Raw genomic sequence first — 26,585 nt, 5'->3', positions numbered from 1 at the left:
GGAGACGCCGGCCAGCACGACAAAAGCGAGCCTGAACGACTGGGCGTCTCTTTGAGGACTGGGGTCTGGTTTGGGAAAGGCGAGCAGCAGGAATGAAATCCGCTTTCCCAGTCCCGCCTTTGTTATTCTTAATTTTTTGGGTTTGCTTGAGAGCTGTGAGGACTTTGCGCCAAAGCAAAGAAAAAAAGGTGGGGGGGACAAAAACCCCTCTAGCGCAGGAGTGGCCAAACTATGGCTCGGGAGCCACACGTGGCTCTTTCACACATATTGTGTGGCTCACAAAGCCCCCACTGTCTTGTCAGCTGGTTGGGATAAAGTATTTGTCTCTTTAGAACACTTCTCCAAGCCAGCCAGTGGCTTGGAGAATGCATTTAAAATTGCTTTCTTCCACCTCTCCCTTCCTCCTCCCCTATTTGCTTTCCTTCCTTCCTTCCTTCCTTCCTTCCTTCCTTCCTTCCTTCCTTCCTTCCTTCCTTCCTTCCTTCCTTCCTTCCTTCCTTCCTTCCTTCCTTCCTTCCTTCCTGTTTTGTGGCTCTCAAACATCTGTTCAAGTCTTGCAGCTCTCAAACACCTGACATTTATTCTTCCGCAAGGCTAGCGAGACAATATTATTTCAGTTGGCTTTTAACTGAATGGCGACCACCGCCACGATGTTAGATCCGATTGGATGCCCAAGAACACAGAATGCCATCCTCAATCATATGGAATTAGCACCAAATTGTTTCAACTGTTTCTTTTAATGTTTAATTTAGCTGTTTTTATTGTTATTCTATTATGTTTGTGAGCCGCTCTGAGCCTGTTTCGGCGGGGAGGAGGGGATGTGAATCAAATAAACTAAACTAAACTTTGTGGGTCTTACGTTAAGTTTGGTCACTCCTGCTCTAGAGTAAGGATCGATCCACAGGCTTCCCATATGTTTCCTTCTTATTAGAAAGCCATTATGAGGATGTGGTTCAAATGTTGGGGTAGGATTGGTGAGAAACCCTGGTTCGAACCCGCACGCTGCCTTTGGGCCCATCGCCTTCTCCCTCCGCCTGGCCTACCTCGCAGGGTTGTTGCGAAAACAAAACAGGGAACAGAGTCACGCATGCTGCTCTGCTGTTCTCGGAGGAGGTGGTGGTGGGGGAAGGTGTAGAGAGGTGGTTTGCAAAAAGGCAGACATATGAACTTTTGTTCAGGCAAATGACCCAGTTCCCAAATTTGCTTTTGATGTGGTAACTGTCTGAGATGTGGGAGACTGGAGGAGGGTGTAATGGGGTGGCTTTGCACATAGGATATTTGAAGATCTGTGTCCAGATTCCCACCCCAGCGGGCTACAGCTTGTGCTGGCTTGCAGGCTTGGGGGAATTAAATACCATATTTGCTGTGGTTTTAGCGGAAGGTGGGCTCTTCCCCTCATCTATGGAAGCCCTCCATCTTGTACCAACTTGCCCAGGCTTGGCATTACCAGGAGCTGACCCTGGTGAAGGCCATGAACACACAGCTAATTCTTTAATTTTCTACACTGTGCTGTCTGGATCTGTGTAGAATTGCATTCTGCATGCAAAAGAATACCGCTTTACACAATGAGCATTGAAATTATGGAGTTTGCTACTAGAGGATGTAGTGATGGCCACAGGAATAAACAGCCTTAAAAGGGGATTAGATTCATGGAGGAGAAGTCTACCAGTGGCTACTAGCCATGGTGGCTTAGGGAAACCTGCATGTTCAGAGGCAGTCAATCCCTGAATCCCAGAGCCAGGAGGCATCATCCGGGGAACGCCTTGGCCTTTCTGTCCTGTTGTTGGCCCTCCAGAGAAAATGACTGGCCCCTGTGTGAGACAGGAGGCTGGACTAGATGGACCCTCCCTGGTCTGATCCAGCAGGGCTCTTCTGAGGTTCTTCTCAGGGAAAGGCCTCGGCCTTTCTGCTCTGTTGTTGGCCCTCCAGAGGAACTAGGTGGCCGCTGTGTGAGACAGGAGGCTGGGCTAGATGGACCCTCCCTGGTCTGACCCAGCAGGGCTCTTCTGATGTTCTCCTCAGGGGAAGACCTCGGCCTCTCTGCCCTATTGTTGCCCCTCCAGAGGAACTGGTTGGCCCTTGTGTGAGACAGGATGCTGGACTAGATGGACCCTCCCTGGTCTGATCCAGCAGGGCTCTTCTGAGGTTCTTCTCAGGGGAAGGCCTCAGCCTCTCTGCTCTGTTGTTGGCCCTCCAGAGGAACTGGTTGGCCCGTGTGAGACAGGAGGCAGGACTAGATGGACCCTCCCTGGTCTGATCCTGCAAGGCTATTATTATGTTCTTATCAGGCTGTCTCTCTGCTTTGTCTTCAGGTGGAGTTCCTCTGCCCTTGACCAATGGGTCAGCACAAACACAGGTAAGGGAGCTAACCCTGCTTGGAGGTTCAGTGAAACTTAAGAGAATTTTTTCTCGATGTGCGTGATTTCAGGTTTTTTTTTCCAAGGGAGATAGTCCCTGACCACGGGCAACCCTGCCTTTCAGCCAACATTGCCCAGATACTTTGTGTCCTTTCTTTGGTAGGCAAGAAAATGAAACAGACCTCTTGTAGGTCCAGTTATGTCCGCAGGGGTGTCAAACATGTGACCCAGGGGCCGAATCAGGCCCCCGGAGAGCTCCTATCAAGCCTGCAAGCAACTGGCTGTCATCTGCTTCCGTCTCCCTCTCTTGCTTCCTTCTGCATCACAACTTGCTTTTTCAGGCTTGCTCAATCGCACAGGAGCAACAGAGCAAAGCTTCTCCCTTGGGGACGAAGTGGGGGAAGGAGAGCTAACTTTGCCAGGCTCTCTCAGTTGCACAGCAGAGCTACTGAGCCAAGTCTCTCTTCCTTCTGTTGGCTGAGGCTCAGCAAGCCAGTAAGGTGGATTAGACTGAGTGTCTGTGTCCTTTATAAGGTTTGTATCTCTGCTTCCTGGCATTACATTTTATGACATACTTGGCCCAGCCGGACAAGGTAAATACCTGTTCCTCATAGCAAATGTTATGAGGTCAGTAGCATATTGTGGTGGGGAAAAACACATGTCAAACCAGTCCAGCTGGACAGAAAGCATTCCTTCCAACGCTTCCTTCTCTCTTGTCCCCTGCAAGCCGTTGGGTGCTGCCGTAGAAGGCATTTCTAGTTGGCACCCAGGGGAACACCATAAGTGAGAAACTGGCCAACCTCTCTTTTCCCCCATGTCCCTTGGCTGCATATTTCCCTTCCTGTTTAGGCCCCCTACCCCTCGAGGTTCACTAAAGCCTCAAAAGGCTCTTGGTCCATCTGGCCCAATGGCGCTTTTATCCACCCGGTAATAAACGTGTTTCCCTTTCTAACAGCTGAACGGCGGATCTGTGTCTTCGTTCCACAGCAATTGCCAAAGTCCTGAGAAAGATTCGGAGGTAACACAAACGACGTTTTTCTTATCCTGCTTCGGTACTGAGTAGGAAGGCCCTTTGCCCCTTCTGCTTTGGGATTTTCTTCACCCTCTCAGTTGTGCAAATCTACACACCTTCCTTGCTTTCTGCTTTTCCCTGATCCAAGCTCGGCCTCACCCCACCCCAGCCCACCCCTTTAGCATCTTCAAGACACGCTCCCTCTTCTCTTGAGCGCTCCCTTCTCTACGTAGACAAGGGTTATTCCTTTCTCTGCTGGCTTTTATCTGGCTGCCTCTCTCCAGCCCGGGAAATTCCACAGCCCCTTCTCTTTCTGTTCCTTCGTCAGCTCCTGATTCCTTCCTGCGTCTCTTTTTCAGGCTTCTGTTCTACCTCTTTGCAATCTACTTTTGCTGTCTGCCAGTTAACCACAGTGTTATCATCGACTGTCCCCTGAGCGGCAAGTAGAAAATTAGGATGTACAGAATAGATCTTAGGGGTGCAGGCAAGGAAAGCTTTGTGCCTGATGGACATTGGGCGACTCCTGAACGTTAGGCTGGATTTTTTGTTTGCTCTCAGTTCCTGTTTAAAGGGGAGAAATCCCGGATTTTATATTCCGGGCAGAGAGCGATATAAAGCTGCACGCCCTCTGCTGGCAGTTGGAAGCCATTGCAAGCAAGGGGAAAGACTTCCTAGAATTCCCCCTCCCCATAAATTCTGACCGCCCCCCAGGCGTGGAATTCTAGCAGGAGCTCCTTTGCATATTAGGCCACACACCTTTTTGCATATTAGGCCGCACCCTTCAAGCTCTTGGAGGATTGGCTACATCAGGGGTGTGTGGCCTAATATGCAAAGGAGCTCCTGCTAAAATTCTACCCCTTCTGCCCTCCATATTTATAGATTGCAGCCGGGGGTGGGGGGGGGACATGTCCCTCATGAAGAATTATTTCACATGCTAAGGCTCTGCTGGAAAATTTTTGCTGCATCGTATTTAACTTTGGACAATCTTTTTTCTGTTTTAAGCCTCTTCTGCTACCCCATCCCCCACCCCACCCTGTAGAATCCTTGTGTTTACTCCCCCCCCCCCCCGCTCCTGATCTGTTCTAGAAGACATCCCCCCTTTCTTCTATGCCATATGCAGAATTTCCCCCTGTCTCCTTGGCTCCAGGCTTAGCTATTTATACCCCCTCCCCAAACATCTGCTGTGTTCCACCCCCAAAGGTGGCCCAAGTGAGTGAAACTGTCTTTTCTCAAGTTATTCTTCAGGGACCTCCTTGGGATGAAAGAGGCTAGAACAAAGCAAGCTGATTTGAATCTGGAGAAATTACATCGGCAACACAAATTTATTTTTCCGCCTCTGCAAGCTTGCAAGCAAATAACTCCCCCCTCCCCTCTCCAAACTCTGGTTAATAAACTTAATTGCATTCAAATGCGAGGGAAAATATAGAAATGCCACACGGCTTATGTGTCCCCCCTACTCCCCTTTTCTTTTAAAGGGGGAAAAATGAGCAGGCCTTGATTAGAAAGACTTTTACAAAGACCACAGAGAGGGCTTGAATTATAGCCGATAGCTTCGGGCTCTTGTGGGGAAGAAAAGAGAGCTCTTGAGTTGTTTGGAGTCCAAACTCTTGCATTCTTTCCATACTTTTAAAGTGGAGTGCGTGTATGGGGGGGGGGGTTTGCTTTTCTGGTTTTGTACGGATTTTGCCAGATGCAACAGCTGTTAGGGCAGGCACTGCCTCGGTTGTACCAAGGGCCTTTCGTGGTTTTATGTCGTTGGATCCAGTGAATTTGATGGGCAGTGGATTGAGGACGGCTAAAAGGAAATACTTAAGAACATAGGAACACAAGAGAAGCCATGTTGGATCAGGCCAATGGCCTATCCTGTCCAACACTCTGTGTCACACAGTGGCCAAAAATCCCAGGTGCCATCAGGAGGTCCACTAGTGGGGCCAGGACCTTAGAAGCCCTCCCACTGTGCCCCCCCACAAACACCAAGAAGACAGAGCATCACTGTCTAGGGTTGCCAAGTCCAATTCAAGAAATATCTGGGGACTTTGGGGGTGGAGCCAGGAGACTTTGGGGGTGGAGCCAGGAGACATTGGGGGCGGAGCCAGGAGCAAGGGTGTGACAAGCATAATTGAACTCCAAGGGAGTCCCAGCCATCACATTTCCAGGGACAGCACACCTTTTTAAATGCCTTCCTTCCATAGGAAAGAATGAAGGATAGGGGCACCTTCTTTTGGGGCTCATAGAATTGGACCCCCTGGTCCAATCGTTTTGAAACTTGGGGGGTATTTTGGGGAGGGGCACTAGATGCTATACAGAACAGAGCAAGCTGTACAGAATCTGGAGAAATATGTCAGGGGTCCCCAAACTTTTTGAACCTGTGGGCATTTTTGGAATTCCGATACCAGGTGGTGGGTGCAAGCCCAAAATGGCTGCCATTGGAGGTGGAGCCAACCACAAAATGGCTGCCACTGGAGGCGGAGCCACACACAGAGGAGGCCTGAATTCTGGGGAGAAGAGAGGTCATTTTAGAAAAGTACACTGGGGAAGAAGAGAGAGAATACAACCAACACTGTAGTGGCAACTGCCGCTGAAATCCGATTTTAAACTGTCCAGCCAATCCCCAACAGCCAGTCATAAGTCCTGCTTGGCAGAAGCCTCACCCACTTTCTAAAAACACTTGGGGGGCACCAATAAAAGTATCAGTGGCACTGTGGTGCTCACAGGCCCTTGTTGGGGATTCCTGGCAAATGCAACAGTGGGGAAATGTTTTGTTGGAGAACGCGAATGTATTTTGTGTCGGTGTTAATTTTTTTTTCCACGACTAACTCAACCCTAATTTTTCCTGGCTCTCCCCCACTGGCCCTCCCCCCTTTTAGGTGGGAGAACCTGGCATAAAGGATCCTTTCGAAGAGAGCGGCTTGGATTTGAGTCCAACGGCGGCAGAAGCCAAAGAGAAAGTCCGGGCCAAGCGGGTGAACAAGCGAGCCCCCCAAATGGACTGGAACAAGAAACGGGAGATTTTCAGCAACTTCTGAGCCCCCCCTGTTGTCGACCCAGGACTCCCTTCCTTTCTGCCTCCCCCCCTCCAACTGCAGCCACCAGACTTTTGCGACGTGCACGAATCCTGCTCACCCCTCTCTGGGCATAGCTTCAGGGCACTCCACGCTCCGCGTTTTCCTCCATAGGTTTGCATTGCTTCGTACAAGGCCTTTTTTTTTAAAAAAATGTCTCTTCTCTTTTTGCAAAAGTGGCTGGGAGAAGGGGGAAGAGACCAGGACTGCTGAGTTCAGCGTTGGTAAACACGAACTTTCAGCTTCGAGAAACAGCAGGAAAGGTGGCGCAAAAAGACGAAAAGGAAGCGTTTTTGGTTTAACAATGGATCACTTAAAACCTGCAATATTTAGAATATATTATTTATAGGTCCATTTTTATATATAACTATTTTGGGGGGGTTCTTCCCCCCCCCCCTTTTCCTCCCCTTCCTTTTTAGATATTTGCAAAGTATTTTTACATCTCGAAGAGAGCACATTTTTGTTCCGCCCTGTGGAAGGCTACGGTTTACACCTCTCTGGCTACAGTGCTGACACACTCATAAAGGTGCTGGCCAACCGTTCCAGTTTTCTCTCTTGCTTGAAGTTTGGAATTTTAAAAGAAAGGGGTTGGGGGGGGAGGAACCGCAATTTTCATCTGGTTTTAGTTAACGCTCCCAACGCCCTCCCCTCGAGCTTCCTACACAACAAATCCCTTTTCTATTTCAGGTTTTTTTTCCGTGCCTGGTACCTCCCCCATCACCCCTTTTTAGAACTGCTCTGCTCACTGAGAAATTTTTAAAAGGTTTCCAGACTGGCAAATGTGGGGATTCAATGTTTTGCAACATACCACAATTATTAGTTGAAGGCATGCATCCTTGCCAACCCCTGAAGGAGTGGGGGAGCAGGGGAGAAAAGAAACATGAATGTTAACATTTACGAGGAATTCTGATCTGAATTAATTTGGGTTGGAAACATCCTTTCCAGCAAGCACAGCAAAAGGATCCTGTCGTCCCGGGAGGCTGTGACGTTCCTGGAGCACATTTCTTTCCCCCTGCGGGCCAGTTTTGTGCTGGCAAAACAGACGCACACAAAAGGCTGCTTTTCTAAACAGCACACTTAGTTGAGCATCACTTTTATCTCTGCTGGTCAGCCCTTTTTTTGAGCAGGAACACAGTTCCGGTTGGCTTGGTGTAAGGGGGTGTGACCTAATAGGCAGATTAGTTCTGCTGGGCTGTTTTTGCAAAAAAAAGCTCTATGTGAAACAATGGGGACATCAGAGGTGTGGCCTAATAGGCAAATGAGTTCTTGCTGGGCTTTTTCTACAAAAAAGCTCTGTGTGAAAGTGAGTTTTTTCTAACCGCTTCCCCTTGCCCCCCCCCCCCCAAATTAAACATTGAGACATATAGGATGCCATTTTTATTTTCTTTCTTGAAGAAAAAAGGAGAGAGCAGATTTACATAAACTTTCTGTCAGGGCACGCACGTATATTAGTATTTAAGGAAAAAATTATGATGTTCAGATGTTTCTCTGGTGAGCAAGCTCCCCCCCACAATTGCGGCCTTGGGGCATGGTGTGTATTTCATAAATAATGTGATTGGGGGTAAAAAAAGGTGCCTTAGATCATTTTCTATTTCGTTTGGGTGATGGTGGTGGGTGGAGCAAAGCAGGCTGGGTAATTTTCACCCTCCCTGGGGGTTGTGGCTTCTTTGTAGACTCACACATGGCATTCCCAGAAGGCTTTGAGGGAGAAGGTGGAAAAGCGGGTAGTCCCATGCAGATAAGAGTTCATGGCCCTTGGGATGCTCGTCCACCTCAGTCCAAATTCTGCAATTGAATTTATTCCTGTTTCGTAAGCAATAATTAGCAACATTCCAGGATTCGCTGTTCTAACACAGACTTGTGAGCATTTTGGGAATCTCTTTTTTTGACCATCAGGGCTATTATTATTATTTTCTTTTTAAATGCCGCTTTCTCGGCTGCGCAAGCCGGAGAAAGCTCAGCAATATCTCCAGTTCCCTCTCTGCGTTCCTCCATTGGCCAAATTTGCCACCAACTTCCATATTCTGTGAAAACGCTACTCAATTGCTGCAGCTTGCCTGGCTTGTGTGAGTGGGGATAGGTCTGCAGAATCCAATCTGCAGTATTTGGATGTTTGCCCCCTGCCTTTTGGTCACCGGTGGGTCCAAATAAACTCAGCAACGAGGAGACGACTTCTGTGCATCTCTAAGTGGCTTCCGCAGCTTGTCTTTTTGGTTGGATTTGGGGCTACTGAGTCCGGGATGCTGGTGAACGGGAACGTGGCTTTGGAGAGAATGTGCCTTGATTTTGTCTTAAATTGTTCTATCTTTATTTGGTGAGACTCGTGAGGTTTTACAGTCAGGAACAGACTGATCTCTGCTGCTGAGATTGTCCCGTATCTGTCTGGACCTCAGTGCTGACTGAGATCTCCCGAAGGTTTTCCATCTTGAGAGCCAGTTTGGTGTAGTGGTTAAGTGCACGGACTCTTATCTGGGAGAACCGGGTTTGATTCTCCACTCCTCCACTTGCAGCTGCTGGAATGGCCTTGGGTCAGCCATAGCTCTCTTATCTGGGAGAACCAGGTTTGATTCCCCACTCCTCCACTTGCAGCTGCTGGAATGGCCTTGGGTCAGCCAGAGCTCTCTTATCCGGGAGAACCGGGTTTGATTCCCCACTCCTCCACTTGCAGCTGCTGGAATGGCCTTGGGTCAGCCATTGGAGCTCTGGCAGAGGTTATCCTTGAAAGGGCAGCTTATGGGAGAGCCCTCTCAGCCCCACCTACCTCTGAGGGTGTTTGTTGTGGGGGAGGAAGATAAAGGAGATTGTGAGCTGCTCTGAGATTCAGAGTGAAGGGCGGGATATAAATCCAATATCTTCTTTTTCTATCATCTTAGCCATCTCAAAACAGTTTTTCTTTGTTAATTGGTGTGTGTGTGTGTGGGGGGGGGGAGGCGGGTTATTCACAAACTAGGCCAAAGAGAAAGTGTGTGAGGTTGCTAGAAGTAGAGCAGACCTTCTCCGTTCTCCGCCACCCCCTTGCTATATTCAGAACTTGGCGCGAACAGACGTGATTTTCAATTCCATTAATGTGCATTCCTAAAATAAGATTGGAAGTTATCCGAGGTGAGGGATTGAGGGGCGGGGGAAGCGCATGGGTATGGATGCTTGTGACCAAACTGAAAATTAGGTATTCAGATTTTTTTTAAAAAGAAAAGGACATGGAGAGATTCTTTCTGTATATCCCATGGAATGATTCCCAACAATTCAACAGCATGTGCTTCTCTCTCTTTCTCTGCCATTCTGTAAACTGTTAACATTTAGAATCCTGCACATCTAATTTAGAACTCTCACTAAAAGTTATAAAAGAGCTGTTAAACCTGCATTGTTACAAACAATTAATGTATACTGAAAATGTCAATAGTAATAATAATAAAAACTGGTTTCTCATGTAACTGTGAGCTTGGTGTTGGAATTCGAGAACCTCTCCTTCTTGTGGCCCCCCCTTTCAAACCATCTTTAGGGACCACTTGGCTGGGCCTGCTTGACTTAAAGGGATCAAGATTCTTTGGGAACACTTGGGGCTCTTTAGCTTGGAGAAACGTCGACTGAGGGGTGACACGATAGAAATTCATAAGATTATGCACGGCATAGAGAAAGCAGAGAAAAAAAGTACGTTTCTCCCTTTCTCATAATACAAGAACTCGTGGGCACTCCATGAAATTGCTGAGCAGTCGGGTTAGAATGGATCAAAGGAAGTCCTTCTTCACCCAAAGGGTGATTAACATGTGGAATTCACTGCCACAGGAGGTGGTGGCAGCTACAAGCATTGCCAGCTTCAAGAAGGGATTGGATCAACATATGGAGCAGAGGTCCATCAGTGGCTATTACCCACAGCGTATTGTTGCAATTCTCTGTCTGGGGCAAGTGATGCTCTGTATTCTTGGTGCCTGGGAGGGGCAACAGTGGGAGGACTTCTAGCGTCCTGGCCACACTGATGGACCTCCTGATGGCACCTGGGGTTTTTTGGCCACTGTGTGTACAGAGTGTTGGACTGGATGGGCCACTGGCCTGATCCAACATGGCTTCTCTGATGTTAACTTGTGGAGGAGGGAAAGCCCCACGGTTTTGTAGCAGGAATCCCTTTGCATATTACACCACACCCCCCTGATGTAGCCAATCCTCCTGGAGCTTACAATAGGCCGTGTATTAAGAACCCTGTAAGCTCTTGGAGGATTGGCTACATCAGGGTGTGTGGCCTAATAGGCAAAGGAGTTCCTGCTACAATAAAAGCCCTAAAACTGGGCACCTGCCCTGTCACCAATTACTAGAAAGGCCTGGTGGGGAGGGATTGGTTGTTTTTTACCTGCAAAGAGAAGAAAAAGAAGACAGCAGATTTATACCCCGCCCTTCTCTCTGGATCAGAGACTCAGAGCGGCTTACAATCTCCCATATCTCCTCCCCACCACAACAGACACCCTGTGAGGTGGGTGCGGCTGAGGGGGCTCTCACAGCAGCTGCCCTTTCAAGGACAACTCCTGTGAGTGCTATGGCTGACCCAAGGCCATTCCAGCAGCTGCAAGCAGAGGAGTGGGGAATCAAACCCGGTTCTCCCAGAGAAGAGTCCGCACATTTCACCACTACACCGAATTGGCTCTCTTCACCAAACTGGTGAACAGACTGCTGTGAATTCCACACACTTCTTGGGACAAGAAGCGTATCCTCTGAGGGCTAACGTCTTCCTGAGCAAGCAAAGAAGCTGAAATTTGCCCACGTTGTTTTGATTCCTAGGGCTGTGTTCAAGATGAGACAGCTGGGGCTCGGGGCAGAGACTTCACGGCGTGTTTAGCCTGGGCGGTGCCGACTAGCAAGGTTCATTCCAGGAGGTGAACAGACTACTGGGAATTCCATACACTTCCTGGGAAGGCCTGGCCCCTGCAAAAGTGGGATAGGCTCCCTCCTCACTGTGCAGAGCAGGCAGGCACGAACACGGGAACACATACGGAGCTTCCTTAGACTGAACTGGATCCTTGGTCCGTTAAGAATAGTATCGCCTACTCAGACTGGCAGCAGCTCTCCAGGGTCTCAGGCCGGGAAGGGTCTTTCCCATCCCCTCCTGCCTGGTCCTTTCAACTGGAGATGCCGGGGATTGAACCTGGGACCTTCTGCATGGCAAGCAGAGGCTCTGCCACTGAGCCAGGGTCTCAGGTCAAGGTCTTTGCCATCACCTCCTGCCTGGTCCTTTTAACTGGAGATGCTGGGGATGGAACCTGGGACCTTCTGCATGCCAAGCAGAGGCTCTGCCAGGGTCTCAGGTCAAGGTCTTGACCATCACCTGGAGATGCTGGTCTTGCCTGGTCCTTTTAACTGGAGATGCCAGGATTGAACCTGGGACCTTCTGCATGCAAAGCAGAGGCTCTGCCACAGAGCCAGGGTCTCAGGTCAAGGTCTTTCCCATCACCTCCTGCCTGGTCCTTTTAACTGGAGATGTTGGGGATGGAACCTGGGACCTTCTGCATGCCAAGCAGAGGCTCTGCCAGGGTCTCAGGTCAAGGTCTTTCCCATCACCTCCTGCTTGGTCCTTTTAACTGGAGATGCCAGGGATTGAACCTGGGACCTTCTGCATGCCAAGCAGAGGCTCTGCCACTGAGCTATGGCCCCTCTCCATGGCTCTCCAGGGTCTCAGGCCAAGGTCTTTCCTGTCACCTCCTGCCTGGTCCTTTTAACTGGAGATGTTGGGGATGGAACCTGGGACCTTCTGCATGCCAAGCAGAGGCTCTGCCAGGGGCTCAGGTCAAGGTCTTTCCCACCACCTCCTGCTTGGTCCTTTTAACTGGAGATGCCGGGGATTGAACCTGGGACCTTCTGCATGCCAAGCAGAGGCTCTGCCACGACCCCAAACAAAAGAATGGCTGTTAGACAAATACCAGTTTGGGCTCATTGGTTCAGCAAGCTCTGGCTTCCACCCAGTAGCTCCTACCCTTTAAGACGTGCAAAATGAAGTTGCTAGTCCTTCTATTTATATGTCGGCTCCCGTTTCCACCCCACAACCAAGCGCCTTGTTTTCGCCTGGCCTCATCCCATGTAATGCCCAGCTCAGAACACAGACGCTGGGAAGGAGAGGTGAGGCTGTACATGCTGAAGGAATCCAAGGGAGGGATATCTGAGCTTGAAAAATAATGCCTTTTATTCATTAAACCACTTTCTGTATTATATATCTCCTTGCTAAAAGAGTAGTCCTCCAAGTACAGTCTGGGACACCACCCCTGAATCATCTCTATGGTCCTCTTCTGGGAGGATGGCTGCCATTGGTCCCCTCCCACCAGCGCATAGGAGGGGAACGCGGGAAACTACAGATTTTGGGATTTGATTTGACCCCTCTGGCCAGGCCATTGTCCACGAGGAGGAGGGGGCTCACCTTCACGGGGGTCTTCCTCCCCCAAGCAACAGACGTTTGACAGGGCAGACAGGAACAGGCAAGGGAAGCGTTTGGCTTCTCAGCACTTCCTGGAAGCCGGGCAGATGTCTCGGTTGAGGCATCCGCCGCATCGCGGGCTCACGGGCAAGCAGATCTGTTGGCCAAACCCAACCAGGATCCAGTTGATCTCGCTCCAGAGCTCCCTGGGGGAAAGAGAGAGAGAAGGAACGAGAACTCGCAGGCCCAGACTTGCAGGTTAGAATTCATCGAAGAAAACAAAACCGGGACAGGCTCTGCTGGGTGACTCTTAATTTGGCTCGGAGGCCGCGGGCGTCAAACTGTCAGAACCCAGAAGTGGGTCGTGGTTCTCCATGCAGGTAGGCCAGGAGGGAAGAGGTGGGACAGGAGGAGGGGGTAACTGAGGACGCTGCTTTTGCTCCAGGTATGAAATGGCCACGAAGGGCGGCCTGTTGGTTTATAACGTTGTGTACCTTAAGATGCTAAAGAAATGAAAAATGTTCAGTGTTAACTGATGCGAGATTCCTGCATTTGATGATGGGGAAGCAGGGAGGTGTGATTTTGCAAGCAGGGTCCGGAAGGGGGTTGCCAAGCCTCCAGGTGGGGCCTGGAGTTCACATGGAATCCCAGCTGATCTCCAGACTCCAGGCATCAGTTGCCCTGGAGAAAATGGCTGCTTTGGAGGGGGGGCTCTGTATGCAGTTGGGGTCCCCTCCTGCCCTCCCCAGTCGCCACGTTCAAATCTCTAGGAATTTCCTAGCCTGGAGTTTGCTACCTTAGTCTGGAAAAGGAGGATCTGTTTAAAAGAGCGCCTGGCTGCTGAGCATTTGGGGCCCGTGGCTTTAAGCCCAGCGCTTCCTCAGAAGATTACTGAGATCCCACAACGACAAAACCAAAGCCTTGCCCAGCCATCTACCCCAGCCGAAGCTTAGCTCCAGTCCCAAAGGGGGAACCCTTCCTTTTGGGAGCTATTTTGGCTCTACTGCCTTTCTGCAAGAGGGAACAGGGAAAAAAAACTTCTAAAATAGCCCTATATCAGGGGTGACCAAACGTGTGGCTCTTTCACACATATTGTGTGGCTCTTGTACCCCCACTGGCCCATCGGCCGGCTTGGAAAAGGCATCGCTCTCTTTAAAGCACTTCACTAAGCCAAGCCAGCCAGCAGCTTGGAGAATGCATTTGAAGTTGCTTTCTTTCTACCTCTACCTCCCTGTTTTTTCCTTCCTTCCTTCCTTCCTTCCTTCCTTCCTTCCTTCCTTCCTTCCTTCCTTCCTTCCTTCCTTCCTTCCTTCCTTCCTCCTGGCTCTCAAACATCTGACACTCATGTCTTGCAGCTGTTGAACTTCTGGTGTTTGTTCTATGCGGCTCTTACATTGAGCAAGTTTGGCTACCCGTGCCCTAGAGTGAATTAAGAGTGTTTTAGGCACCCTCAAAAGAGCAATTACATCAGCTTTCTCACAGGATTTATTTTGCAGACCACCCATTCGTCAGCTAAAAACGAAAATCCCCTTGGCATTCACCTGGGCAGCCAGTTTTCCAGTTGCAGCCTGGTCTCCTCCGGGAGCTTCGTCTCCTTCTTCACCCACTTCAGCCTGTTGGAAATGCGGTGCACGTGCGTGTCCACGCCTGAAAGAGGAAGAAGGCAGGATCAGGCACGGCAGAAGAGGGGAAGCCAACTGGTTTGGGGCTTGGGGGGAGACATTCTCTCCCCAACATTATCAGATTGGCATGGACTAAGCGGTCCCACCTCTGGCTGCGTCTCTGTTCTCCGCTGGCCACTTGGAACTGTCAGGTTTTTTGCACTAGTTCTGTGGGCGCACACAAGCGTATGCCTACACATGAATGTTCTCGCCGTTGGCTCTTTCTGACTCTATCAAGATCCAATTTCCAAAATTATCCTTCCTCCACTTGACACTGGCTAAAATAGGGGTATTAAACATGCGGCCTGGGGGCCGAATCAGGCCCTTGGAGGGCTCCTATCAGGCCTCCGAGCAACTGTCTCTTGTCCGCTTCCTTCTCCCTCTCTCTTGCTTCCTTCTTCATCTCAGCTTGCTTTGCAAGGCTTGCTCAATCGCACAGGAGCTGCAGAGCAAAACCTCTATTTTCTCCATTGGCTGAGGCTCCTTCCCCTCCTGGTCCCCTGGGGAGGGAGAAAAGAGCCAGAGCTTTTGCCCAGTTCCCTGGATCCCGTGGGAGAAATACAAAGAAAGCACTTTTAAAACCAACAAGTGCTAATGTTTTAAGCATGTTTTATTTTAAGGTGGGGGTATTTTTTTGTCATGTTTGTCTGTGTCCTTTAAAAAGTTTCTATCTCTGCTACCTAATCTTAAATAGGTACACACAAGGCCTGACATGGCCCAACCCGGCAAGGTCTCATTTATATCAGATACGGCCCTCATAACAAATGAGTTTGACACCCCTTGGTTAAAACTTTCATCTAATGCTCCCAGAAAAATGGAAGGATAGGTCGTCAGAGGAGAGAGTCCTTGTCCCCGCCCTCCAGAGCACGAGACCTCACGTTACTTCATGTCACGACGCTTCTCCCATCTACCTGAGCATTTCTGTTTCCTGCATTTCTGGCAAGGTATTTATATCAGATATGGCCCTCATAACAAATGAGTTTGACACCCCTTGGCTAAAACTTTCATCTAATGCTCCCAGAAAAATGGAAGGATGGGTCGTCAGAGGAGAGGGTCCTTGTCCCCGCCCTCCAGAGCACGAGACCTCACGTTACTTCATGTCACGACGCGTCTCCCATCTACCTGAGCATTTCTGTTTCCTGCCACCCCGCGAGGGGGGGACCCATGGTCACCCAGAAAGCAACGCTTGCGGGAAACCTTCCTGCTTGTGCCCACACAGATTCCTGGATGGTCAAAGGCACGTGAAACATTAACCAGGAAGCAACCTTAAATGCTGCTGGTGGGATCCGGCACATAGGGCCCCTGAGTGACCTTGGCTGCCTCCTTCCCCTAACACCAACCGTCCCCTGAGGCTGTCACAAGGACGCCGTTCATGAATCAGCGCTGCCCAGTGTCCCGTGATCTATATTTTTTCTGCAACGGGCATATATTTTAACACAAACCAGAATTTGACAACTGTTCTTTAGCCGGGGCAAGGTAGCAGGCATCACAGCGCCACCTTCTGGTCATGCCAGGATCTAGCTGCAAGCCCTAACTTCCTAGCGGAGTGGTAGAAAGAAAGCACCATCAAATTGAAGCTGACTTACAACTCCTCATGAGGTTTTCAAGGCAAGAGATGAAGAGGGGATGGAGGGGCTGTAGCTCACTGGCAGAGCCTCTGCTTGGCATGCAGAAGGTCCCAGGTTCAATCCCCGGCATCTCCAGTTAAAAGGACCAGGCAGGAGGTGATGGGGAAAGACCTTAACCTGAGACCCTGGCTCACTGGCAGAGCCTCTGCTTGGCATGCAGAAGGTCCCAGGTTCAATCCCCGGCATCTCCAGTTAAAAGGACCAGGCAGGAGGTGATGGGGAAAGACCTTAACCTGAGACCCTGGCTCACTGGCAGAGCCTCTGCTTGGCATGCAGAAGGTCCCAGGTTCAATCCCCAGCATCTCCAGTTAAAAGGACCAGGCAGGAGGTGATGGGGAAAGACCTTAACCTGAGACCCTGGCTCACTGGCAGAGCCTCTGCTTGGCATGCAGAAGGTCCCAGGTTCAATCCCCGGCATCTCCAGTTCAAAGGACGAGGCAGGAGGCGATGGGGAAAGACCTTGACCTGAGACCCTGGCTCACTGGCAGATCCTCTGCTTGGCATATAGAAGGTCCCAGGTTCAATCCCCGGCATCTCCAGTTAAAAGGACCAGGCAGAAGGTGATGGGGAAAGACCTTGACCTGAGACCCTGGCTCACTGGCAGATCCTCTGCTTGGCATGCAGAAGGTCCCAGGTTCAATCCCCAGCATTTCCAGTTAAAAGAACCAGTCAGGAGGTGATGGGAAAGTCTGCCTGAGACTCCAGAGAATTCCTATCAACTTGAGTAGAATCATAGAATCATATGATCCTGGAAGGCACCTCCAGGGTCATCTAGTCCAACCCCCTGCACAATGCTGGAAACTCACAAATACTGACCCCCCCCCCCCCTAAATTCACAGGATCTTCATTGCTGTCAGATGGCCATCTAACCTCTGTTTAAAAACCTCCAAGGAAGGAGAGCCCACCACCTCCTGAGGAAGCCTGTTTGACTGAGGAACCGCTTTAACAGTCAGGAAGTTCTTCCTAACATCGAGCCGGAAACACTTTTGATTTGTCTTCAATTTGACAAGACTGACCTAGATGGACCGATGTTCTGACCAGCAGAAGGTAGCTTCATGCTTTAACCACTACACCAATCTGGCTCTCAGCCTCTGGGTGGAACCTGGCCAGAAAAGGGGTCTCCTTTTCTACTTGCTTGCTTTCTTGTCTTTCTAGCTGTAAGGAATTTTTAACATAAAAACACCGCAAATTGAGAGCGGCATCACACATGTTTGTCGTCTGAAGCAACTCTGGGCTAGCGCACTCCATTCAAGCAGTAAAGGGAAAACACTTTGTACATGTCTAACGGCGCACTTTAGCTTGCCCGCGTCTGAAGCAGACTCAGTACTAAATTTTGGCTTCCCACAATTTAAGGAGATGGGAGAACGAGAGGGAGGCGGAGTATTTGGGGAGATGCCGCAGCAGCCCTCCAAAATGTTGTCAAAAGCCACACAGATGATTTGGGCTAGGGAGGGAAAATCCCACCACCACCACCACCCCCGCCAAAAAAAATATTGGTTTTTCACTGGCTGCTAAAGTCCCACAATGGCAAGAGACCGTACCAATTCCAGAGATGTTCTGCCAGGCAATTGCCATCGCTAAATGTGCCATTTTGGGTCCAACCCCTGGCAGCTTCACCAACTCTGCCACAGTCTTCGGGATGTCACCCCCGTAATCCCGCTTCAGGATGGCCGAGGTTTCCTTGATGTAGTGCACTTTGCTCTGTAGTCAGAGAAAAAGGGGATCTAACTGGCGAGCCAGCCTGGGCACATGGGCATGGAGGAGGGACAAGGCTGGATCAGACAGAGAGGTCATCTAGTCCAGTGCAAAGAAGAAGATGATGACTGTAGATTTATACCCCGCCCTTCTCTGTGAATCAGAGTCTCAGAGCTGCTTACAATCTCCTTTACTGGAGAAACATCGATTGTGGAGTGACATGATAGAGGTTTACAAGATTATGCATGGGATAGAGAAGGTAGCGAATGAAGTCCTTTTCTCCCTTTCTCACAATACGAGAACTCGTGGACATTCAATGAAATTGCTGAGCAGTCAGGTTAGAACGGATAAAAGGAAGTACCTCTTCACCCAAAGGGTATTAACGTGGAATTCAAGGCCACAAGAGGTGGTTGGCGGCTACAAGCATAGAAACCTTCCAGAGGGGATTGGATCAACATAAGGAGCAGAGGTCCATCAGTGGCTATTAGCCACAGCTTATCGTTGGAACTTTCTGTCTGGGGCAGTGATGCTCTGTATTCTTGGTGCTTGGGGGGCACAGTGGGAGGGCTTCTAGTGTCCTGGCCCCACTGCTGGACCTCCTGATGGCACCTGGGGTTTTTTGGCCACTGTGTGACACAGAGTGTTGGACTGGATGGGCCATTGGCCTGACCCAACATGGCTTCTCTTATGTCCTTATGTCTGGGGCAGTGATGCTCTGTCTTCTTGGTGCTTGGGGAGGGCAATAGTGGGAGGGCTTCTAGTGGTCTTGGCCCCACTGATGGACCTCCTGATGGCACCTGGGGTTTTTTTTTGGCTACTGTGTGACACAGAGTGTTGGACTGGATGGGCCATTGGCCTGATCCAACATGGCTTCTCTTATGTGACACAGTGTTGGACTAGATGGGCCATTGGCCTGACCCAACATGGCTTCTCTTATGTCCTTATGTCTGGGGCAGTGATGCTCTGTCTTCTTGGTGCTTGGGGGGGCAATAGTGGGAGGGCTTCTAGTGGTCTTGGCCCCACTGATGGACCTCCTGATGGCACCTGGTTTTTTTTTTTTGACTACTGTGTGACACAGAGTGTTGGACTGGATGGGCCTTTGGCCTGATCCAACATGGCTTCTCTTATGTCCTTATGTCTGGGGCAGTGATGCTCTGTCTTTTTGGTGCTTGGGGAGGGCAATAGTGGGAGGGCTTCTAGTGGTCTTGGCCCCACTGATGGACCTCCTGATGGCACCTGGGTTTTTTTTTTGGCTACTGTGTGACACAGAGTGTTGGACTGGATGGGCCATTGGCCTGATCCAACATGGCTTCTCTTATGTGACACAGTGTTGGACTAGATGGGCCATTGGCCTGACCCAACATGGCTTCTCTTATGTGACACAGTGTTGGACTAGATGGGCCATTGGCCTGATCCAACATGGCTTCTCTTATGTGACACAGTGTTGGACTAGATGGGCCATTGGCCTGACCCAACATGGCTTCTCTTATGTCCTTATGTCTGGGGCAGTGATGCTCTGTCTTCTTGGTGCTTGGGGGGGCAATAGTGGGAGGGCTTCTAGTGGTCTTGGCCCCACTGATGGACCTCCTGATGGCACCTGGGTTTTTTTTTTTGACTACTGTGTGACACAGAGTGTTGGACTGGATGGGCCTTTGGCCTGATCCAACATGGCTTCTCTTATGTTCTTATCTGTGTGCATCCCTGACAGGTTTTTGTCCAGCTGCTGCTTCAAGACCGCCAGTGAGGGGAGTTCACCGCCTCCCTCGATAGCTGATTCCACTGCTGAACAACTCTTCCTGTTAAAAAGTTTGTCCCAATCCAGCCAATACCTCCCTGCCCTTCATTTCAACCCATTTGAGAGAGTCCTCTCCTCTGCTGCCTATGGGAACAGTTCGCTGCTCTCCTCTGAGTGAGAGCCTTTCAAATGCTTAAAGAGGGCAATCCTGTACCTCGTCAACCTCCAATTCTCCAGACTGAAACTTCCCAAGTCCCTCCACCTTTCCTCCTGGGGCTACTTAGTCTCCAGGCCCCAGGAGGAAAGGTGGGGACTCATATGCATATTAGGCCATGCCCCCCCTGATGTAGCCAGTCCTCCAAGAGCTTACAGGGCTCTTTGTACAGGGCCTACTGTAAGCTCCAGGAGGATTGGCTACATCAAGGGGGTGTGGCCTAATAGGCAAAGGAGGTCCTGCTAGAATTCCTTACAGGGCTCTTCGTACAGGGCCTGCTGGAAGCTCCAGGAGGATTGGCTGCATAAGGGGGGTGTGGCCTAATAGGCAAAGGAGGTCCTGCTAGAATTCCTTACAGGGCTCTCAGTACAGGGCCTGCTGGAAGCTCCAGGAGGATTGGCTGCATCAGGGGTGTGTGGCCTAATATGCAAAGGAGGTCCTGCTAGAATTCCTTACAGGGCTCTTCGTACAGGGCCTGCTGGAAGCTCCAGGAGGATTGGCTGCATGAGGGGGTGTGGCCTAATAGGCAGAGGAGGCCCTGCTAGAATTCCTTACAGGGCTCTTCTCACAGGGCCTGCTGGAAGCTCCAGGAGGATTGGCTGCATGAGGGGTGTGTGGCCTAATAGGCAAAGGAGGTCCTGCTAGAATTCCTTACAGGGCTCTTCGTACAGGGCCTACTGGAAGCTCCAGGAGGATTGGCTACATCAAGGGGGTGTGGCCTAATAGGCAAAGGAGGTCCTGCTAGAATTCCTTACAGGGCTCTCAGTGCAGGGCCTGCTGGAAGCTCCAGGAGGATTGGCTGCATGAGGGGGTGTGGCCTAATAGGCAAAGGAGGTCCTGCTAGAATTCCTTACAGGGCTCTTCTCACAGGGCCTACTGTAAGCTCCAGGAGGATTGGCTACATCAAGGGGGTGTGGCCAAATATGCAAAGGAGTGCCTGCTACCAAAAAAGCCCTAATCCTGGTCACTCCTCTGCACCCATTCCGTTCTGTCCACAGCCTTCTTGAAGTGAGCCCTCCAGAACTGAAGTCAGACCATGCCAGTAAGGGTGTCCATACCCCCCCCAGGCAACGAAAGTTTTGCGGGGGTCCTAGGAGGGGCGGAGGTTCAGTGCCCGAAGTCCTCCTCTGGAGGGTTCAGTTTCTGACACCACCTAAAGCAACGGACCCCAAAGTTTTTCCAGCACTTTTGGAATTCTGACACAGGGTGGGGGGCACAACCGCAAAATGGCTGCTGCAGGAGGTGGAGCCAAACACACACCCAGAGGAGCTCCAAGTGGAAGGGACAAGGGGCCAGTTTAAAAAAAAAACACACTGGGGGGAAAGAGAGAGAATAAAACCAACCCTGCGGTGGCCGAAACAGTATTGCTTTAATCTGTACAGCCAATCAAATCTCTGATGGCCAGTTAGAAGCTGTGCTGGGCAAAAGCTTCACCCAGGGCTTTTTTTTTGTAGCAGGGACTCCTTTGCATATTAGGCCACCACACCCCTGATGTAGCCAATCCTCCCGGAGCTTACAGTAGGCCCTGTACGAAGAGCCCTGTAAGCTCGTGGAGAACTGGCTGCATCAGGGGTGTGTGGGGTAACATGCAAAGGAGTTCTTGCTACAAAAAAAAGCCCTGGTCCCACCCACTTTCTGGGTGCCAGGAACGGGACGGGCAGGCCCCACGGAGCCTGTGGGCACCCTGCTGAAGACCTTTGTGCTAAAGGATCTCTGGCACCGAGAACCACTTTGCTGAGCCGCAGGGAATCTTGGAGAGCTGTGGCCAATCCGAGGGGACAATAATGAACTCAACAGACCAATGGGGTGAGGCAGCTTGAAATGTTTCTTCGAGGGGGAGTTTTTGGGGAGACTTCTCCCCCGCCTACGCACCATCAAGCAGTCATGGGAGAAGCAGCCAGGGGCGGTGGGGGGGGGGGGAAAGAAGAAGAAGATATTGGATTTATATCCCGCCCTCCACTCCAAAGAGTCTCAGAGCGGCTCACAATCTCCTTTATCTTCTCCCCCCACAACAGACACCCTGTGAGGTGGGTGGGGCTGAGAGAGCTCTGACAGAAGCTGCCCTTTCAAGGACAACCTCTGCCAGAGCTATGGCTGACCCAAGGCCATTCCAGCAGGTGCAAGTGGAGGAGTGGGGAATCAAACCCGGTTCTCCCAGATAAGAGAGCTCTGGCTGACCCAAGGCCATTCCAGCAGGTGCAAGTGGAGGAGTGGGGAATCAAACCCGGTTCTCCCAGATAAGAGAGCTCTGGCTGACCCAAGGCCATTCCAGCAGGTGCAAGTGGAGGAGTGGGGAATCAAACCTGGTTCTCCCAGATAAGAGAGCTCTAGCTGACCCAAGGCCATTCCAGCAGCTGCAAGTGAAGGAGTGGGGAATCAAACCCGGTTCTCCCAAATAAGAGTCCGCACACTTGACCACTACACCAAACTGGCTCTCCAAACTTGCTCTCTCTGCTGCAGCCCCCGGGCCTGAAGGGGCAGAGGGGAGGGCAGGGGAGGGTCAATCGCCCACGTACCTTCCAGAACCCCACGGGGTAAATGAGCTGGCCTAGAGTTGCATCGTCCATGTCCAGAATGTTGTCCACGGTCAGGCCGTGTTCCCTCAGTCGCATCATGGCCACCGAGGTCACCTGGTCTTTCGTCTGGCTGGACAGCATCAGCGAGAGGAGCACCTGGTACCGCTTCACCTGCAGGGCAGAGCCAGGGACACCTGGCAGGTGAGCCCTAGGGACGGTCCTGCGCCAGGACAGGGAGACCGTCTAAGGCACCCTGCCTGGCATCACAGACCGGCCCCTGGGGGCGCTTGCCTCACCTTGGGAGGGGCCTCGCTGTCGAAGCATTTCTCCGCCCCCATCTGGTCCACGGGGGCATCTCTCGCCTTCCTCATCTCCCGGATGTTGTCCAGCTGCCGCTGCCAGTTCTTCGGCTCCCATTTCTGCTTCTTGGCCTCCGTTTCGGTTGATTTCTCTCCATCGCTGCTGGCTGGTGCTTCGTATGCCACATGGAGTTTCCTTCGCCTCTGGAGGCTCTTTGGAGAGACGGTTGCTGTACTGAAGGTTTCATTTGTGGCTGGAAAGATGATAACGATACTGGATTTATATCCCGCCCTCCACTCCAAATCTCAGAGCGGCTCACAATCTCCTATATCTTCTCCCCCCCACAACAGACACCCTGTGAGGTGGGTGCGGCTGAGAGAGCTCTCCTAGAAGCTGCCCTTTCAAGGACAACTCTTACGAGGGCTATGGCTGGCCCAAGGCCATTCCAACAGCTGCAAGCGGAAGAGCACGGTATTGCTGGAGGGGCTGCTAAACCACAACAAAGATAACACTCTCCGTGTTAAAACACAGTTCTGTGTGATGAGTATATGGTATCAAAATACAAAAAGGGTATAATCAATACAAAACATAACAGTCATGCAGAAAGTTAAAACCTTTTCTCAAAATATAGCGCTGGAATATAATGTAGCGGCTTTGTGCCATATTAGGACAGTAGTAGCATTGTGGAATTAGTGAGGTTTTAACTTTCTGTATGACTAATATGACTTTCTGTATGACTGTAGTGCTGGAGAAGACTCTTGAGAGTCCCTTGGACTGCAAGAAGATCCAATCAGTCAGTCCTAAGGGAAATCAACCAACTGTTCCCTGGAAGGTCAGACGCTGAAGCTCCAATACTTTGGCCCCCAAATGAGAGAGGAGCACTCCCTGGAGAAGATTCTGATGCTGGGAAAGACAGAAGGCAAAAAAAGAAGGGGACGGCAAAAGTGGAGATGGCTGGGCACCGTTACTGACGCAACAAACACGAATTTGAGCACACTTCGGAGGATGGTGGAAGACAGGAGGGCCTGGCGTGACTCGGTCCAGAGGGTCGCAAAGAGTCGGACTCGACTGTGCGACTGAACAACAACAACAAAATGGCTGATATGTTTTGTATCGAAGATATTCTTTTTGCATTTTGATACTCCTCACACAGTCAGAATTGTGTTTTAACACGGAGAGGTTTATCTTTGTTGTGGTTTCGGCAAGTGGAGGAGCGGCTCTCAAACATCTGACGTTTATTCTATGCGGCTCTTAGTTAAGCAAGTTTGGCCACCCCTGCTTTACGGCATTTATACCCCACTGAAGCCCCTCCCCAAACCCCGCCCATGCCTGGGGGAGGGGCCAGGCCTCTGCTGGGCATGCAGAAAGTCCCAGGTTCAATCCCCTGAAGCTGAGCATCTCCATGGAAAGGGAGTAGGTTGGGTTGCCAGGCAGAGTAGACAGCAAGGGCCTCAAGTGACCCAGGGTCTGATTTGGCATAGGGCAGCTTCACATGTGTCCCATCCCCAAATCTCTAGGAACCCCCCCAGCCCAGAGCTCCTGGGAGGCCAGTCCGTGCCAAGACACAGGGGCACTTCTGGCGTGCATAGAAAATGCAGGTATCAAGCTGCCTGCCTATTAAGTACTGGGTTCAAGACACATTGCAGTGAACAGCTCTGCTTTACTGAGTGAAATCAGCAACCAGCTTGAAGACTGAGGGCAACTGGCCCTGCTTAAGTAGCAGGCAAAGCCACACCCAGTTCCCAATTACACCCAACTATTGGTACAATAGCTAAGCCATTGGTCCCCCATTGGCCACCACCCAGAGTCCAGGGGCGGGGCTACTGCGATGGAACCTTCAGCTCAGCGAGTCTCTGGCAGAACAGGATGGAGAGAGAAATTGCTGAATTACAAATTATTATGAAACTTGGAACAAACACCTCCCCAGGACTGAACAGGGATATTGGCTTTTTTTTATCTCATTACAGATGCTAAACCCATTCTCAGAACTTCAAGAACGGAATGGAGAGGGGAATTGCTGAATTACAAACTATTATGGAACTTGGAACAAACACCTCCCCAGGACTGAACAGGGATATTGGCCTTTTATCTCATTACAGATGCTAAACCCACCTTCACCAAGTAGGGTGATATATCCACAGTATTCCAATGTATTTCTCTTTTAGGATAGTGTATCAGAATAATGCTTTTGTATTGACATACTCAGACTAAGGATATTGGCTGTTTATCTCATTACATATATTAAACCCATCTTCCACTATATTTTAATGTATTTTTTCCTAATGGCAAACTAGAATGACGTATATATTTATGTTACATGTTGAAAGGTACGTAGATTAGTTGGACAGGAAAAACTTATAGGAAAGAAATGCCTTCTTTTTGACCCAGGTTTATTAGCAATAGAATAATTAACAGGCATTCCCACATTCTGACATGTTACTCTTTTATGGTTTCCCACGCTAAGGCAACCCAGATCAAAGGTTTTCTGAATTTGTTAATTTTACTATTCTGCTCTTGGCATTTAACTTTGTACCACCTGGCATTCCAAACCCCACCAGCTATGTGTGGCTCTACTTACTGTACCTCATTCCTCGTCTGAAGAAGTGTGGGTGCACACGAAAGCTTACGTTCTGAATAAAACTAAGTTGGTCTTAAAGGTGCAATCGACTTCTGATTTGTTCTACTACTTCAGACCAACACGGCTGACTACTTGGATCTCTGGCAGAAAGTTTCTGATGATCCTGAAATGGGGAGAGGGCCTCCAAACCGGGGGATCTCCCGCCCCCACCTGGGGATTAAGACAGCACAACAGAAGTTTAACCGATTAACGAAGAATGTATCGAAACAAAATCCTACGAATATGTTCAACGGAAGACTAAACAGCAATAACCATTCCCCCAAAGTCTCACCGTCCCCTCAAAGGAGTCCCAATGAACAGGAGGTTGACTTGATTTAGTCCTACTTCGAATCCTCTTCTAGCACAAGGCGCTCCAGCCACATCTCTCAACCAAAGGCAAAAGCTCAGAAAAAATATCAGTGTTTCTGATGCATCGATAAGTTGCAAAAAGTTGCAAAACCCACAAGGTTCTTTTTTTTTCTGGCGCGTCCCAGGACTGCACCTCGAATTCCCAAGGGACAAATGGGACAGAAAGTCTCCAGTAAGATTTCAAAAGGGCACAAAACCCCAAAAGGCTATTTGGTCCCTATAACCTCAGTTGTGCTGTCTTTATCCTGCAAGATCCAAGCGGGCAGCCGTGTTGGTCTGAAGCAGTTGAACAAAGCCGGAGTCCAGTGGCACCAACCAGTTTTTATTTGGAATGGAAGCTTTCATGTGCTCTTAAGCACACTTCATCGGGCGAGGACTCCAGCACAGGGAGCAAAGCCATACAGAGCTGAGCAGAGCCATCCAGAGCTGGTAGGCAGTGGCCCAGAATGCAACATGGCACAGATTTAAGAACCAATGACAGTGAATTAAAATTATCTAGTAGGCGGTGGTTTAGAATGTAAAATGGTACAATGACAGGATAGTCAAGTTAACAAATTGAGCAAACTTTTGCTCTGAATAGCATGAGCATCATGCTTTCACTTCCCTGTCATTGGTTCTTAAATCTGTCCCATGTTGCATTCTGGGCCACTGCCTACCAGCTGTGTATGGCTCTGAGGAAGCGTGCTTAAGAGCACACGGAAGCTGACGTTCTCAATAAAAACGGGCTGGTCCTAGAGGCGCCACTTGACTCCTGCTTTGTTTATCCCGCCTGGGGATTGGCAACCCTCTCTGCAGCCCTGCTGCTGGGAAAGCGCCCCGTGCAAGAGACCCCTTTGCAGAGGAGCAGGGCCCAAAGCGGGGGACCCCCCGCCGCCGCCGCCTCCTCCTCACCTCGGGCTCCGCTCAGCCTCTGCGAGACCCTCCGCGCGGCACACATGGCTCCGCAGCCCCCACCGGGAACTACAAGCCCCACAATGCCCCGCGCGGCCGCCTGCATTCCCCCGGAAAGGGCTCGAGAGGCGCTTCCG

General features: G+C 50.4%; 2 protein-coding genes across 3 annotated transcripts in view; one reads left to right on the top strand and one right to left on the bottom strand.

Moving 5' to 3' along the window:
- NHERF2 (NHERF family PDZ scaffold protein 2) overlaps positions 1-6,706 on the top strand; it is a 104,852-nt gene extending 98,146 nt beyond the window's left edge. Inside the window, exons 5-7 of one of the 2 annotated variants that reach the window (XM_060260893.1) lie at positions 2,313-2,356; positions 3,313-3,375; positions 6,237-6,706. In XM_060260893.1, the coding sequence (XP_060116876.1) occupies positions 2,313-2,356; positions 3,313-3,375; positions 6,237-6,395 (266 nt within the window). In that variant the 3' untranslated portion in view covers positions 6,396-6,706. The remainder of the gene's footprint in view (positions 1-2,312; positions 2,357-3,312; positions 3,376-6,236) is intronic. The other variant, XM_060260894.1, reaches the window with a different exon arrangement.
- Positions 6,707-12,571: 5,865 nt separating this feature from the next.
- Positions 12,572-26,572, bottom strand: NTHL1 (nth like DNA glycosylase 1). Its single transcript, XM_060260960.1, has 6 exons — positions 26,449-26,572; positions 22,568-22,824; positions 22,272-22,442; positions 17,653-17,812; positions 14,364-14,469; positions 12,572-13,028 (listed from the first exon to the last, which is right to left on the bottom strand). The coding sequence occupies exons 1-6, from the start codon at positions 26,552-26,554 to the stop codon at positions 12,905-12,907; spliced, it is 924 nt and encodes a 307-aa protein (XP_060116943.1). The 5' UTR covers positions 26,555-26,572; the 3' UTR covers positions 12,572-12,904.
- Positions 26,573-26,585: the final 13 nt, after the last annotated feature.

Source organism: Heteronotia binoei, chromosome 20 (genome assembly GCF_032191835.1).
Source record: "Heteronotia binoei isolate CCM8104 ecotype False Entrance Well chromosome 20, APGP_CSIRO_Hbin_v1, whole genome shotgun sequence".
In the NCBI taxonomy this organism is placed as follows: Eukaryota; Metazoa; Chordata; class Lepidosauria; order Squamata; family Gekkonidae; genus Heteronotia; species Heteronotia binoei.
The sequence above is the reverse complement of the archived record's forward strand: the minus strand, read 5'-3'. Positions and strand labels throughout refer to the sequence as shown.